The sequence below is a fragment of the Mchenga conophoros genome, linkage group LG22, assembly GCF_057382185.1.
Source record: "Mchenga conophoros isolate Kocher_MC1m ecotype Shallow Benthic linkage group LG22, M_conophoros_male_GT1.1, whole genome shotgun sequence".
Taxonomy (NCBI): domain Eukaryota; kingdom Metazoa; phylum Chordata; class Actinopteri; order Cichliformes; family Cichlidae; genus Mchenga; species Mchenga conophoros.
This window is the reverse complement of record NC_140546.1, coordinates 1114109-1129497: the sequence shown is the minus strand read 5'-3', so window position 1 is coordinate 1129497 and position 15389 is coordinate 1114109. Positions and strand designations below refer to the sequence as shown.

At 45.7% G+C, this 15389-nt stretch overlaps 2 protein-coding genes and 1 gene segment (V, D, J or C); all 3 read right to left on the bottom strand.

Annotated features, from left to right (window-relative positions):
* Window positions 1–5759: 5759 nt before the first annotated feature.
* LOC146548456 (uncharacterized) lies at window positions 5760–9236 on the bottom strand. 2 transcript variants are annotated; one of them, XM_085261655.1, is made up of 6 exons: window positions 8616–9236; window positions 7672–8001; window positions 7413–7538; window positions 7014–7064; window positions 6781–6905; window positions 5760–6658 (listed from the first exon to the last, which is right to left on the bottom strand). In XM_085261655.1, the coding sequence occupies exons 1-6, from the start codon at window positions 8653–8655 to the stop codon at window positions 6473–6475; spliced, it is 858 nt and encodes a 285-aa protein (XP_085117781.1). In that variant the 5' UTR covers window positions 8656–9236; the 3' UTR covers window positions 5760–6472. The 2 variants fall into 2 exon arrangements, with proteins under 2 accessions (XP_085117781.1, XP_085117782.1); XM_085261656.1 differs by lacking the exon at window positions 7413–7538.
* Window positions 9237–9388: 152 nt separating this feature from the next.
* On the bottom strand, window positions 9389–12522 carry LOC146548455 (uncharacterized). Its single transcript, XM_085261654.1, has 2 exons — window positions 12144–12522; window positions 9389–11285 (listed from the first exon to the last, which is right to left on the bottom strand). Exons 1-2 carry the CDS (start codon window positions 12313–12315, stop codon window positions 10423–10425), a joined length of 1035 nt encoding a protein of 344 aa, XP_085117780.1. The 5' UTR covers window positions 12316–12522; the 3' UTR covers window positions 9389–10422.
* Window positions 12523–12736: 214 nt separating this feature from the next.
* On the bottom strand, window positions 12737–14971 carry LOC146548454 (immunoglobulin kappa variable 4-1-like). The segment is given in 2 exon segments: window positions 12737–14762; window positions 14858–14971. Coding segments are annotated over 2 exon segments (384 nt in total).
* Between the last annotated feature and the right edge of the window lie 418 nt (window positions 14972–15389).

The following is a 15389-nucleotide window of genomic DNA, read 5'->3' as shown; positions in this document are numbered from 1 at the left end:
ATCATAACACCATCAGTAACATCATAGCACCACCCAGCTGTATAGAAACTCCATCATGCTAGCTAGTACGCAGTACGAGTTATTGTAACTGACTGTAAAAAGTCAGCACAACGAAAATAAACTAAACTTGGTTTATATCTGACCCAGATGGACTGCAGGTCATAACTTCTTACCTGAAGTTCAGTTCACCTGACACTCGGACCGGCGGCCGCCTCAGGTCTCTGCTCCTGCCTCCCCTTCCCTCATCCACCTGCTGGCCTCTGTGGAAGCTCCACCACAGCCACCACCAAACAACTGAGTTATTTTTACACATCGACCTGCATCTGGCCAATCCAACACCTTTCATTGTTTATACCGTTACAAAAACAACAACAACAGCAACAACAAAACCATCGGTCTGTAAAGCTATGGTCGGTACGAGGGAAATTTCTTTTGCAGTTCGTCTGATAAGATGCACTTGCACTTTGGGATCTTTTAAACATCATTAGGCGCGTTGCTGCGCGTTGTCAGTCCCGCCTGTGAGCGCAGAACAAGCACTCACAAAGCAGCAGTTCGGGGATGATGTCTCACACATGGGCCCTCTGTCAGAATACAGGAAAGCCCAGACATTTTTATCAGTCCCCCCGGACGCCTGGATAGAACGTGAAAAGTGGACATGTCCGGGGGTAAGAGGACGGTTGGTCACCCTAATATATCCCATATTCAGAACACATAATGTGAAATGTGGTTTGTTGCCCAGGGCAACACCGTGGCATAGTTGTGCAGACAAGGAAAGAGCGTATCCAAAGCTTTACTGAGGAACGGAGAAACAGCCTCTTCCCAATTAAAAAAGACAAAACACTCTCTGCTACGTTCTCGGTCCGTCTTTGGGGTGGAACAAATCTCAGCCATGAAATTTTAAAGCAGCTCTGAAGGAAAAAGCAGTTCAGCCTGATACGGGCAAGGTGCATCGTGTGGGTATGAAGGCCTCTAGAATGCCTTTCTTATCACAGCAGTGCAGTGAGATACAGAGCATCTCTTGCTCAGTGCAAACATGTGGGAGAAGAAACAGTATTTGTGCTGTGGTTTCAGCAGGCATTAACACACACACAGGATCACCGGAGAAAAACATACAGAACAAAATGCAGCAGTATATGGACACAACAACGTTTTACAGTGAGGGACGTTGTTCTGTTCACAGCTTGCCTCTGCACATCTTTACTTCTGACAAACCGCCTCTAAGATCCTCTTTGAACTTCCAGTCATGTGACTGACCTGCTGCCAGTGGACCAGATTAGCTGAGAGCTGTTTCTCTTCAGAACCACTGAGTTCTTTTCCTCAGACACATGCTGCTGCCATCAAATCCAAAGTGAGCGCATATTAAGAAGAAAGAAAAGAAAGAAAGTGTGTACATTATTGTACTTTATTGAGCCCCGTGGGGAAATTGCTCTCTGCATTTAACCCATTCACTCAGTGAAGCAGTGTTAACAGTGTTAAGACTGTTAACATAAACAAAGCAAACATTCAAACATTACATGTTTTCTGTGCTCTGTGAATAAAATGTGTCTTCATGAGAAATCATGGCTTCTGTTTCTGTTTTGGAACAAAATGTAAAACACAGTGTTTCCTTTTTCTGATCTTTGACAGTCAGCAGTCATCTGCTGCTAAAACCATCCATCCATCCATTCGCTTATCCTTTTCAGGGTCGCGGGGGGCGCTGGAGCCTATCCCAGCTGTCATAGGGCGAGAGGCGGGGTACACCCTGGACAGGTCGCCAGTCTGTCGCAGGGCTAACACACAGGGACAGACAACCATTCATACTCACATTCACACCTAGTGACAATTTGGATTATCCGATTAACCTATCCCCTCAAGCTGCATGTCTTTGGACGGTGGGAGGAAGCCGGAGTACCTGGAGGGAACCCATGCAAACACGGGGAGAACATGCTCCACACAGAAAGACCCCGGCCTGATGGTGGAACTGAGCTCAGGACCTTCTTGCTGTGCAGTAACAGTGCTAACCACCGTGCTGCCGTGCTGCTAAAACCATCAGACTTTATGTAGTCTGGTAACAGAGTGAAAAATAACTGCTGCTGTGACGCTGTCACTTCCTGTGCCAATGAACCACAGCTATCTGACCACATCTATATGCAGCACACACCACCTCATGGTTACCAGCAACACAGAGATCGAGACCCTTCTCACTCAGTCTTCACTAAACCGTTAAACTGACTGTGTGAATGGAAGGATGGGTGTTTTTGGCTGAGGGCCCTTCATTGTAAGAACCAGCACGATCTACACCACTATGATCTATATTCATATCTCGTTTCTTTTCACCACTGAGGAACAAACTGTGGTCTCTTTCACAGCATGTCTTTATCCTGTCTTCCTTCTCTCACCCCAACCGGTCGCAGCAGATGGCCCCGCCCCTCCCTGAGCCTGGTTCTGCTGGAGGTTTCTTCCTGTTAAAAGGGAGTTTTTCCTTCCCACTGTTGCCAAAGTGCTGCTCATAGGGGGTCATATGATTGTTGGGTTTTTCTCTATATCTATGAAGCGCCTTGAGGCGACTTATGTTGTGATTTGGCGCTATATAAATAAAATTGAATTGAATTGAATTGGTTATTGCAGATTGTGTTCTGGGAAACGTGACACTAGTCACAGTAGTGAATTGTCATCCAGAGGCCAGAGCAGACGACACTGAGGGAACCTGAAAACTACTGGCTGAGTCTCTGTCGTTTCCTCTGGTCCCCAATCAGACCAGCAGTGACATGTTTAGCTGCATGTTCTCCTTAAACTGCTGGCTGTCTGAGTGGTGTCCCAGAAACGATGTGGGCTTCATAGATAATTGGCAAACCTTCTGGAGGAAACCTGGTCTTGTTAGGAGAGACGGCATCCATCCCACTTTGGATGGAGCAGCTCTCATTTCTAGAAATATGGACACATTTCAACGCACATATTAAACAAATATGTAAGACTGCTTTCTTCCATTTGTGCAACATCTCTAAAATTAGAAATATCCTGTCTCAGAGTGACGCTGAAAAACTAGTTCATGCATTTATTACTGCCAGGCTGGACGACTGTAATTCATTATTATCAGGAAGTCCTAAAAACTCCCTGAAAAGCCTTCAGCTAATCCAGCTAATGTTTTCTTGAGACAGGACACAAACACTGGAGCTGTGTCAGCTGTTTCAACCAAAGCTCGCTGATGCAGACAGATCTGTTTCTTTTATTATGTACAGACTATCAAATATCATCCTGTGGTTTGCTGAGCATTAGCAAAGTGTGTGCTGTGTGTCGGTGAGGGTGGAGTAGATGTGGTCCTGGTCTGTGGGGGCTGGAGTCATGGTCTCATAGGTGGAGTCACATGTGGATCCTGGAGCTCCGCTCTTCTGCTGGGCTGCAGGTAACTGAAAATATTTAACACATCCAGTTACAGCACATGTATGTATGCAGCTGGTGTTTGCTGCCCTCTAGTGGCACTAATCTGTCATGCAAGGTTAATGTTGTCATAGAGATAGTTCATGAATATAAATACCTTGGTGTCTGGATTGATGACTCCTTCACCTTTAAACCACATATAGAGAGACTAGTAAAGAAACTGAGACTTAAACTTCGTTTTTCTTTTGCAGTGAAAAAACGTCTTGTCACTGCAACCTTTTTATCTGTGTTAGATTATGGTGACATTCTGTATATGAACGCTTCTTCTTCATGTCTTCTAATGTTGGACACGATGTGTCATGCTTCCTTGAGGTTTATTACCAACTGTAGATATCTGACCCATCACTGTGACTTGTACTTAAGAGTAAAATGGCCTTCTTTGGCCATTAGAAGACAGGGGCACTGGTACACTTTTATTTACAAAGCTATGCTTGAATTGCTGCCTCCTTATATTTGTACTTTGCTCACAAGGACAAATAGTGGTTCTTACTCCTTACGTTCAAATGATCAGCTGCTGTTGTCTGTTCCCCTTGTCCACACAGAGCTGGGTAAGAAAGCCTTTGTCCACTCTGCGCCTTTTTCGTGGAACAGAAAGACTGGAAACTGACTGAACTGTTGTCTTTAAATGTTTTTAAAACTAAACTCAAAGGCCTACAGACTGCCTCAATAATGTGTAATTGTTTTGTGTAATTTTTTAACTTTGTTTGTTCGTATGTATTTGTTTGGAAATGTGCTGCCTCTTGGCCAGGACTCCCTTGAAAAAGAGGTTTTTGATCTCAACAGGTCATTCCTGGTTAAATAAAGGTTAAATAAAAATAAAAAAAACTCTGACAGAAACACTGATGGAGTTACCTCCACCTGTCTTCCATCTGATTTCCTGTTTTTCCTGTTCTCCATCCATCTGTAGAGGAGCAGCAGGAAACCAGCCGACAGCACGACGATCACAACCACACACACAACCAGAGACACAAAGTAATCTGGACACAGAAGAAGACGATGCTGAGTGGGACGTCAAACAGTCATATGAAAGATTGATTAAAACAAACAGACCTGAGGTGGGTGTGGTCCAGGTGGGCGGAGCTGTGAACAGATCCAGAATCAGTGATGACGCAGAGACACGCTGAAGACATGAGACACAGCAGCTCCAGACAGATGTGTACACGAGGTTCTCTCTGACCTCAGATCAGTTTTAGTCCAGAGGAGATAGTTTCTCCATCATGTGTCCATCATCATGTGGCTTCTTCTCTGAGTGATGAAGCTGTAACCTGCAGGTGTGGGCGGCACGCCGAGCTGCTCGCATACGCTGATGTCTGGAAGTCCTGATGCACTGATTTCATCCCAGAGTCGACCCTGCGCACAGAGATTCCTCCAGGATCTGTGAGGACGTTGAGGATATGATGTTCTGTAGATCACAGTGAGGAACATTATTCTGAGACTGTTCCACAGTCTGTAGATGCAGGTTTTTGCACATTGGTGAACAACTGATGATGTTTTTATACTTGATCATGTGACGGACCTGCTGAAAATTACCCGGTCAGCTGCTGCTCCACCTCTTTTTTTCAGCCTTTTTTTCCCCTCAAGTCAACTTTAAGACGTGTTGCTGAAATCAAATTTAAAATGAGTCAGAAATATTGAGGAAATATTAAATGGCTCAGTTTGTTTTTGAGATGTTTTTGGGAATTATGAATTATTTGCTTTTCATTCTAAGAGTTTTTCTAAATTTAAAGCCATCAGGACACATTCAAAAACACGAGGGCTGAACACCAAAGACCGAAAACGCACTTCAGAACTTTTCTGTTCAGTCTTTATTCGACCAAGATACTCAGACTTAAGATGTAGGCACAGGTTAGTGTCATGCCCAGAGTTCTGGACTCACATACAGGGTAAGAGTGAATAAAGAAAGCTGTTCAACATCGTACACTTACATGTGAAAGCTCAGGAAACTGTAGACACAGAGTAGATAAATGTCGGCGTCACCTTGGGCCCAACCAGGGCAGTAACGCTCAGGTGCAGGCCTGAGTAACTGCTCTCAGATCATTTCAAATGATCAGCAGGACCAGCTCAGTAAGACAGTTGTGTGTGATGCTGCAAACGTTGGCACTGATGTGATACCAGGTAAATACACGGCCAATTATAAGCATCGATGCCAATACTGATACTTTAACCCACAAATGTAGCTTCTGTGGGGAAGAACACTGTGTCATGAGATCAGTCATTAATTTGCATACTTTCAGCTTTTATTTTGAAACTGTTTTTTGTAGACCTGAGTGTAAATGTCCCTGTCTCTCGTCGGGTCAGCTTCTGTTGATTAGATTTAAATAAAACAAACGTGACAACCAACATGAAAAAGATATTTTTATAGTGACTGCGTGGCGTACATTTTTTATTTCCAAAGAAATGACTGACTTAACACAGTTCAGTGAGCTGCATGCTGGACTTGGAAACAAAGTATTGATCGTAGCACACTAGTACAGATCCAGCATCAGTGCTCATACTGATAGCTGGATTTAGTTGATTAGATGATCACAGGTCAGTAAGTACGATGGCAACAGACCAGCAACACTCACAGGAGCAAGAATCAGATAAAGTGTGAAGCATTGCAACGTTTTACTATTAAACACAGTTAAACAGGAACCATTCAGCTATGTAAAGAATTTACAATACAAAGGTTAATTATCTTTGATACCAAAACACATTATTTAGTGTAATCTTATTTACGGCCTTTTAATGTGAAGCTGGTCAAAGTGGCCTCTTTATTAATCACATTGTAGCAAAAGTTATTAAGTCATTAGATTAGTGACAATCATGTAACATACGTGATGTGAAATCCAGCGTCTGTAGGGACGGCAGCAACAGAGGACAAAGTTCAGGGGTTAGCCTTCATTTACACCCACAGCTCAGAGAGGCGGGGCTTATAAACTGAAGTGATAACAAACATACACAAATAAAAAAAACTTGAAAATGATAAATATTATAACTGATGTTTACAGTTATACAGTTATAAACATCACAGACGTATCTGTGGATGAGTTTGTGATGGAAACATTTCAGGATTTTACTGGGATGTTACTGATTTGCAGGAAATTGTGTCCGTCTGACTGAATCGCACATGTGACATGTACTGCATGTCGGTGAGGGTGGAGTAGATGTGGTCCTGGTCTGTGGGGGCTGGAGTCATGGTCTCATAGGTGGAGTCACATGTGGATCCTGGAGCTCCGCTCTTCTGCTGGGCTGCAGGTAACTGAAAATATTTAACACATCCAGTTACAGCACATGTATGTATGCAGCTGGTGTTTGCTGCCCTCTAGTGGCACTAATCTGTCATGCAAGGTTAAACACTGACAGAAACACTGATGGAGTTACCTCCACCTGTCTTCCATCTGATTTCCTGTTTTTCCTGTTCTCCATCCATCTGTAGAGGAGCAGCAGGAAGCCAGTCGACAGCACGACGATCACAACCACACACACAACCAGAGACACAAAGTAATCTGGACACAGAAGACGACACTGAGTGGGACGTGTGTGTTTCAGGGTCATAAACAGAACGTTTTATTGCACTGACAGGATATTAATAAAGCTGCCAGACAGGTGAGTACCTGTGATCTGCTCAGGGAGAGCTGGTGTGGGGGTGGTGCCGGTGGGTGGAGCTGTGAACAGAGAAATGCCGTTAGAGACGTGAGACAGAAAACTAGTCCTGTTCCAGCTATGAACAGCAGGGGGCGACAGACGTCTCAGTGACTCACTCACAGGAGTCTCTGAGTGCATCACTTCCCTTTTTCTAAGGAAGTCAGCTCTCAATAAAAGAGGAAATCTGTGTGTCAGTGAAGCTGAAAGTTCCTGAAAAAGCCGTCGTGTTGATGCTGAGAAAACACAAACACTCCTAAAATAACACAAAGACTATTTCAGAGCATCCATATGATGGTGTCACTTCCCCTTTCAGCAGAAAGAAGAGTGGCGCCTGTCCAGTATTCAGGCCTGTTTATACCAATCATTACATGTCATTGTTGCAGCTGGGACCGCCACACCTGGCCCTGACACGGTTTGGCCGTACGTGCTGAGAACTGAGCCTCCACATGTGACGAGTGAAGAGCGAGCGCGTGGATTTCCCCCGTGCTGGCTCCCTGTTAAACCCAAAATCAAACTAAATGAACAACATAAAGAAGCAGAGCTGTGATGATGACTGCATGACGTTTTCAGGCTGATGCATGAAGTTTGGTTTGAATAAAGATTATTTGGGATCCAGTAACGACTCACCTGAGACCGTGAGGCGTGTCTTTGCGGCGTCGCTCTGACCGTGTTTGTATACGATGGTGATGATATATTCCCCGCTGTCCTGCGGCGTCAGCGCGCCCAGGGTCAGGTGGCCGTTGGCTGCATTAATCCACGCTCTGCCCTCGTAGGACGTGTTCAGTCTGAGCGTGGAGGAGCTCACCGAGGCAACGGTTATGATCTCCTTCCCGTCATTGAAGTGCCAGAACAGAGCCGAGCTCTGCAGGTCCTGAATCGGCGTTTTCAGCGTCACGTTGCTTCCGACACCTGCGTGCACGGAGCTTTCTGACAGGATCCTCTGACCCACGCAGCGCCCTGCAGGGACACAGGTCACATGACGCACCATCAGAGCTGTGCTGATTATACCGCCGTGACCTCTGACACTAACAGCTGTGCCACACCTTTACCACAGGAAGCAAAAACAGCAAAGCTTTCAAAGTAAAACCGAGCACCAAAACCCACTTTATGTAAACATGTTCACATTTCCAGCTGTCCTCTCCACAGTGGATCCGTTTCACACGTTTTCACTCCTGATTTCAGTTTGTTTGTTTCCTGTAAATCTGCTCCGAGGTCACATTTACAACCTTCCTCAGAGCTCCTTCCTTCAGCTGAGAGCGGGGTCAGCTCTGAGGAGGGCCGGACTACAAGCCCAGACCAACGGCTTCTCTTTACCTCTGTTTACCTGCTGGATCACCATGGTAACAGCAATGGTCACGCTCCAGCAGATGAACCAGGTTTGGGATAACCTCCGATAAATACCCGTGTTTGTTGGAGGTTATCCCAAACCTGGTTCAGGCTTCAGCGCGACTGCTTCGCGTTAACTTCAGCGGAGCTCTGACCAGGACGGGTCAGAGCTAAAGGGCAGCAGCTTCAGCCTTTATAATAACTAAAATATTAAACATTCAGCGCTGAGATGCTTAAATTCTTACCGATGGACGCGAGCAGACACAGGAGGGCGACCCGAGCCATGGTGGACGCGTCCAACGTTCCCAGCTGAGGACTCGGCTCTGGTTTCCTGATCTTTCTAGCAGCTCCGACTCACAGCCGAAGAGGAAGCTGGTCCGTGTTTTCTGCAAACGCTGGCACATTTCAGGGTTTCTAGAAAATCACCAAGCAAACGAGGAAGCGTCCGAGCCTTCATGGCTGCACGGGCCTGAAGCCCACAGCTGGGGGAAGTTTGGTAATCACAGGAAGGATGATGTCAGCGATCCCACTGCGACCTCTCCGACATCCTTGGTACACCTTCCAGCACGACCACACTGACCCTCAGTTTCACGCGTAGACACACATACAGAGGACGTCTGAAAGTGTTTCTGAACCTGCGAGCGTTCAGGCACAGCGGGCGGAAGATGTTTGGATCCAGGAGGACTCTTCAGACAGAAACCTAGGAGCTTATGAAGCGCTTTGTTCATCAGGAACCCGATGGTCATCCTCGCAAACATGAAACCTCCACCATCATCTGAAGCAGAGTCCAGCTCTAACACATTAACGGCAGCACAAACATGTCTGTGCTGCCGTTACAACATTACTAAATCTATGAAGGGTCCAAATGAGACTCCAGTGTGGGTGAAACATGTTTCCTGCAATCAAGAAACGTGCTGGCTTCGTTTGTCAGATTCAGACCCGTTTGATGATGAAATCACTCATCATCACGTCCTGAAGACTAAAACATTATTTACCACAAAGACACCAACACATTAAATGAGTCTGTCAGCGTTTCAGCTCTTTATTAAATAACAAAAGGTCAGAAAATGAAGAACAGCTGGAAAACAAACCAAGAGGCAGTGCTGCCATCTGGTGGACGTCAGTGAGGACGCGCTCATGCTAAACTACAGGAGTCCAGCTAATACTGTTTCTGATGTGGTGACTGAGCCGCCCTCAGTGTTACATTTGCATATTCATTTATCTCACAAAGAGGAAGACGTGCAGTTAAAGGACATCCTGTAAACCTCAGTATCAGCCGAGCGATGAGCTAATCCTCCTAACGAGTTCATCGGAAGCTGCACTGTGTGACACACCTGTGAGACGCCGGCCTTCTCCTAAACACAATAATAATGATACATGACCAGGATATGTTTGACCTATCAGGTTTAAGTTATCCTAACATCAGGTGTGTGGGGGCGTGGCCACAGGAAGGTCAAAGTGCTTTATACTGTTTGACAGCAACAGGGAAGCAGCAGGTATAAAACTGTTTCTGAGGATCTGTATTTCATACTGGCTCCTCCCACGTGCTCCTTCTCTTCCAGAGCACTGATTGGTCACTCAGCAAAGGTTACACCTGGTTGAGCCACAGAGCCGAGATCACGCATCAGTCCCAATCATCCTACGCATGCTTTATCAATAACACAAGCTCACCTCACAGGAGCCTGTCACCTGACCGCAGTCAGCTGATCAGCAGCGGGGATGTGCGACGTGGACGACAAACACGTGACTCTAATTACTCAGCAATGCACGACTGCACGTCGGATCCAGGAGGTTACGAAGCTGCCTCCCTCCCACCTGCAGCAGGTGTGACCACGCGTGTGATGTCACACAGAGTGCGGACACGCTGCTGCTGCCGGTGTACGGACAGCATTCCCGACGGCGTCCGCGTCACGAGGTCATTCTTGCAGTGAAAACAGGAACACGCTGGTTTCTGCTGATGTCTGAATGAAGTTTTGATTCCACCGTCAGGCGAGGGTGAGCGACGGGCTGGCTGAGCTGTGACGCCACGCCGAGCTGTCATCCTCGCGGCGTTCACGTCTTGCTGCTTTCGGCGACGCACTTGTGCTTTTTGACCTGCGAATGCCACGTGAACCTTTTGTCGCACACGTTGCACTTAAAGGGCTTCTCCTCCGAGTGGACGGCCATGTGCGTGATGACGTTGGCCTTGTTGGTGAACTTCTTGGCGCAGACGGAGCAGCTGAACGGCTTCTCGCCCGTGTGCACCCTCATGTGGTTGACGAGCGTGTTGCGCAGGCTGAAGCTCGTGTTGCACACGGAGCAGGTGAAGGGCTTCTCCCCGGTGTGCACGCGCAGGTGTGTGGTGAAGTTGGAGCTCTTGGAGATTTTCTTGCCGCAGAACGGGCACGTTTTCTCCCCCGTGTGGCTCTTCATGTGGCTCTGCAGGTGGTTCTTGCCTCCGAAGCGTTTGCCGCACTCAGAGCAGCTGTAAGGTTTCTTGGCTAAATTACTTCCCGCGTCTCTCACAGCGTCCTCTGACGGCGGTTTCCCGCTCTGCACTGGAGCGTCCTCTGGGGCCCCGGTGTCAGAGGAAGTCCTGACAGGCTGCGGGTGGAGGTTTCTGGCTGCTTCTGGTCCTGCTCGATCCTCTCCACCAGCTCGTGCCTGCAGCTGGCGGCTGCTGAGCTCGCTGCGGGTGTGAAGGAGGTCGGGGGACTGAGTGCTCTCTTCCACCTCCTCTTCAATCTTCACGGTGACGGGAATGATGGTGAGGTCCTCGTGCACTCCGGGCCGCTCTCCCGGCTGATTGGTCCAGAGCCCCTCATGTTCATCTTTGACTCGTGGCGGTTCTGGACTCTCCCGGTGCAGACCGGGGCTCTTCTGCTCCTGTGATGCTCCTTTATCCGCCGTAAACTTTGTGGGGCTCAGGGGAGACCCTGGAGGACACAGAGGGAGGAAACGAGCACTGGTTAGCCCAACAGACCAAACGTGGCCAGCAGGGGGCGCTCCTCTGGAGCTATGAGTACGTCTGTCCCATTCACTGCTTTCAGGCTGACTGAATAAAACATGAAGTTCATTTTGGACATTTTGGTTTTGTTACAGAGGACCAGACAGCAGGATTAGTTACCATGGTTACGTCCATCTAAGAGTGCACGGTCATGTGATTAGTGTCGTGTAACACGGTTACTCATAAACAGTTACTGTCTTCTTTTTGGGGGGGTTAACTTTCAGTATATCATTTAAATGAAAAATAATGGGGCTGCGGTGACATCACTGCTGAACCATAGTGGCTCCTTTAGGTGCTGAGGGGGAGGTGTCAGCTGCAGCCCCACAGCTGTCCCTGTGGGGCTGCAGGTGGGGCTGCAGGTACACACACTCACCTGCACCGTTAGTGAAAACATGCTGCTGCTCCATCCACAACACCAGAGAAAAATTATTCTCCATGGTTACTGTTCCTACGGAGACACATCTCACCTGCACCCAACTTACAATTAAACTGCCTAGTTAAAATTTACAACATCTGGAACAGCTGCTTATCCTTTCCAACGACAACAACTAAATAATATTAACTATTATTACTATAAATATTATAACAAAAGTAATATTTTTATTAGTATTGTTGTTATTTTGTTGTTGTTATTATAAAAGAATAACATGAATAACAATAATAAAAATTGTCATTATTCATTCATTATTGTCATTATTAATAACAACAACAACAATGGTGATGATGACGATAACAATAACGACCACATCAATGGTGTTAGCCGTCCGGTCTGTCTCCGGTAACCCACCGTGCGGGCCCCCCCGGCTCTCGGCAGGGTGTCCGTCCGGCTGCCTGCTCCTGTGCAGGCGGATCTCCTGCTCGTACTCCTCCATTGTCCTCTCAAAAAGCGCGAAAATCTCCTCAGCGGCCGCGTTGAGCCGCTGCTTCACCAGCGCTCTCAGCACCTCAGCCTTCGACATTTCCCCGCCGTCAGCCGGACACGCAGATGCCGAGCCGAGCGAGTCTGCGGCTGCGCGGAGAAGGTTCGGAGGACAAAGTCGCAGGGAGCACCGACACCTGCCCGCTAACCTCCCCAGGACCTAACCCTGACCTCACCTGTGTTTCTTTACTGGGACGGAACACACCGAGCCTGTCTAATCCGAACCGGAAACCCGACTGCTACTAATTTGTTCTGCACATGCGCTGAACAAACTACTTCCCCTTTTCGACTTTTCATAATAAAAGCATTCTTTTAGCGCGATTCTCATATGGACACCCCGCACCACCCGACCCTAAAATGGATAAAAGAGAGGATTGATGGATGGACATGTCATTGTGTTCAGTATAACAACAAAGTGCTTGACATACATCAAAATTACTAGAAAATGAGGTGTAATAAATAAGAACATACTTTACAGGAGAGAGGATCAAAGTTGGGAGACTTTTTATTTAATAATATTGTATATTCATTTTTTCAGCTTGATAAGATTGTAAATACGTTATACGTTAATGTCAGATATGAATTGGACAGTTCATACAGTCCTACATATGAAAGCAGTCCTACATATTTGTTTACAGTTTTTTACAGCCACTAGGACACATTTCTCAATACTTAGGTCATTTTTGCAAAACTCTTCACACAATTCCCGTAACTGACCTTCAGCTTGGCAAAGCAGTTCATTTCACATTCAAAATGCACTACAACTACCAAAACACTTCATTCAGGTCTCAAATAAACTCATTCTTCCAGAACACTAGCAAAGGTTGACAGCCGACAAACACACTTTGTCACCCACAAAACAATGACCTAAAAAACACTAACAACATGTAGCATTACACAGTGTTTTCCTGTGTAAAACAAGGACACATCTCTGTTTATAATTTCAATATATGTTACTGGAATGAATCAGACATCATGCAGAATTCGTTAATATTTGTTTATGTATTTTTATTTTTTTGCACTAAGTAATCCCAAAATACAAGAATTTGTATACACACCATCCACTGATACACATACAATAGTAATGCTAATCTACTCGGTCTTCTCCATTTCTGGCTGGGTCCATGTTTACATCACAAAGCAAACCTATTCAGCAGTTGTCTCCTTTTGTAATGAAATTGAAGGAGTAACACCTGTGCAGATGTTCATCTACAATGAGAATCAGCTGTGGCTGGTTAAACTGCATTTTTAGATTTAAAATATGTTTCAATAAAATATTGCTGTTGAATTTTGCTGTCTTTTCAAGTTTTGCATTGTGTTATTGTTTTGGCCATAAGTTTAACAGTTTTGAAAACAGTATGTAAGCACATGCAAAATGTCCTGTACGTACAAAGATTTTTGGCAGTTGTTGTGTCTGAGTGAGAAGATAATTCATGAAATTTGAGAGATGTAGTCATTGAATGCATTTTGTGCCAAAACAATGATAACTGATCCTCAGTTTAGCCCACATAGACTTCTGTTGTGCTCACTGTGTGAGGAGTTTTGCAAAAGTGACCTAAGTATTGAGAAATGAGTCCTAGCGTCTGTAAAAAACTGTAATATGTGCACTGAAGGACATATCAGGCAGTGAAGAATAGTTTTCAAGAAGGCCTTCGTGTTTTGAGCAGGACAATGCGTAACTGCAGACTAGATCTGTTCCAGCAGCACGGCTGCAGTACTGACCTCTGATCAGCCGAGATGTGAATCATCATGAACGCAACAACAGGACGAAGCAGAGCCAGGACTGCTAAAACTCTGCTCTCCTCAGCTCACAGACCCAGAAAACTAGGAGCTCTGAAATGAGCTCCTAGTTTTCCTGAAATCATGCATTTCCTCAAATGACAGGCTGACATGTTTTCTGTGATCTGCTGTGAATAAAATGTTTGTGATTGTCACTTCTCCTCACTCCTATTGTTGTTTTCATTTTACATGGATTTCCAAGTTTTTTGCAATTAGTGTTTTACTACTCAGCATATCATATGTGTGTGTGTGTGTGTGTGTGTGTGTGTGTGTGTGTGTGTGTGTGTGTGTCCTCACTGCAGACACTGATACAGTGATGATCTTCCAGCTGCAGCAGTCACTTCCGTCTGTGAGGTTTTTGTACGAGTGTTTTTCACTGTGTGAACATCGGAGTGCTGTGGTAACTCTGACAGTAATAAACTCCTGCATCATCAGCCTGGACTGCACTGATGCTCAGAGTGAAGTCCAGGCCATTCCCTGCTCCACTTCCACTCAGTCTGGAGGAAATTCCTGAAAGTCTGTCTGATGTTCTGTAGATCAGAGCTTTGGGAGCTTCTCCAGTTTTCTGATGGTACCAGGCCAGGTAGTATTGTGAACCAGAATACTGAGCTACTTGTGTACTGACTTTACAGTTGATGTTTACAGTCTGACCAAGCTGCACAGATTTGGATGCTGACTGAGTCACCACAACGTTTTGTCCAGCAGACCCTGAGGAGAGAAGAAACTCTGGACATGAGCTGGTGAGGTGAAACTCAGCTACGCTCTGAATGATTTTCACGTGACAGAAAAATGATTTTCCTCACCTTGAGTCAAGCAGAGGAGAGTCCAGATGAGGACGCAGATCAAAGTCATGTTTTTGATGAGGAGGATTTCTGTGGCGTCTGTTGTGATGAAGGCCAGCTGTCAGTCATGCAGTGTTCAACTGTCAGGACTATAAACTCTCCCAGAGCACTGGAGCATGGTGCTGCTGATGCAAAGCAGCTCACCGTGGACATGCTCAGATTGACTCCAAGGCGGACTCGATTACTCTCATGGATCTATCAGTTATCACAGGATTCATCTGGAGTCTTCTCTGCATTTTGCATCTCTTAAGTTTCTTTAAGTATTTTCTTTGTTTTTTTACATAGTGAAAGTAGATAATGAGAATATTTATCTTGTTTAAATCTGGCTTATGTTGAAATATTCTGACGGGTTCGGTTTAGCAGATAACGTCTTTATCAGTGAAATGATCAGCTGGTGATAGTTTAACAGTAATTATGATTGTAGAAATGCACCAAATGAAATGATTAAAATGTTGAATGTAAATAACTGAATATTTGTTCAAAGTGTGTTATA

Coding starts and splice junctions, on each gene's coding strand:
- LOC146548456 (XM_085261655.1), bottom strand. CDS start 8,655: ATGGCTCGGGTCGCCCTCCTGTGTCTGCTCGCGTCCATCG. Junction 8,002..8,615: donor GTGTCTGCTCGCGTCCATCG/GTAAGAATTTAA, acceptor GTGTCCCTGCAG/GGCGCTGCGTGGGTCAGAGG. Junction 6,906..7,013: donor TCTCCCTGAGCAGATCACAG/GTACTCACCTGT, acceptor TTCTGTGTCCAG/ATTACTTTGTGTCTCTGGTT.
- LOC146548455 (XM_085261654.1), bottom strand. CDS start 12,315: ATGTCGAAGGCTGAGGTGCTGAGAGCGCTGGTGAAGCAGCGGCTCAAC. Junction 11,286..12,143: donor GAGCCGGGGGGGCCCGCACG/GTGGGTTACCGG, acceptor TGTGTCCTCCAG/GGTCTCCCCTGAGCCCCACA.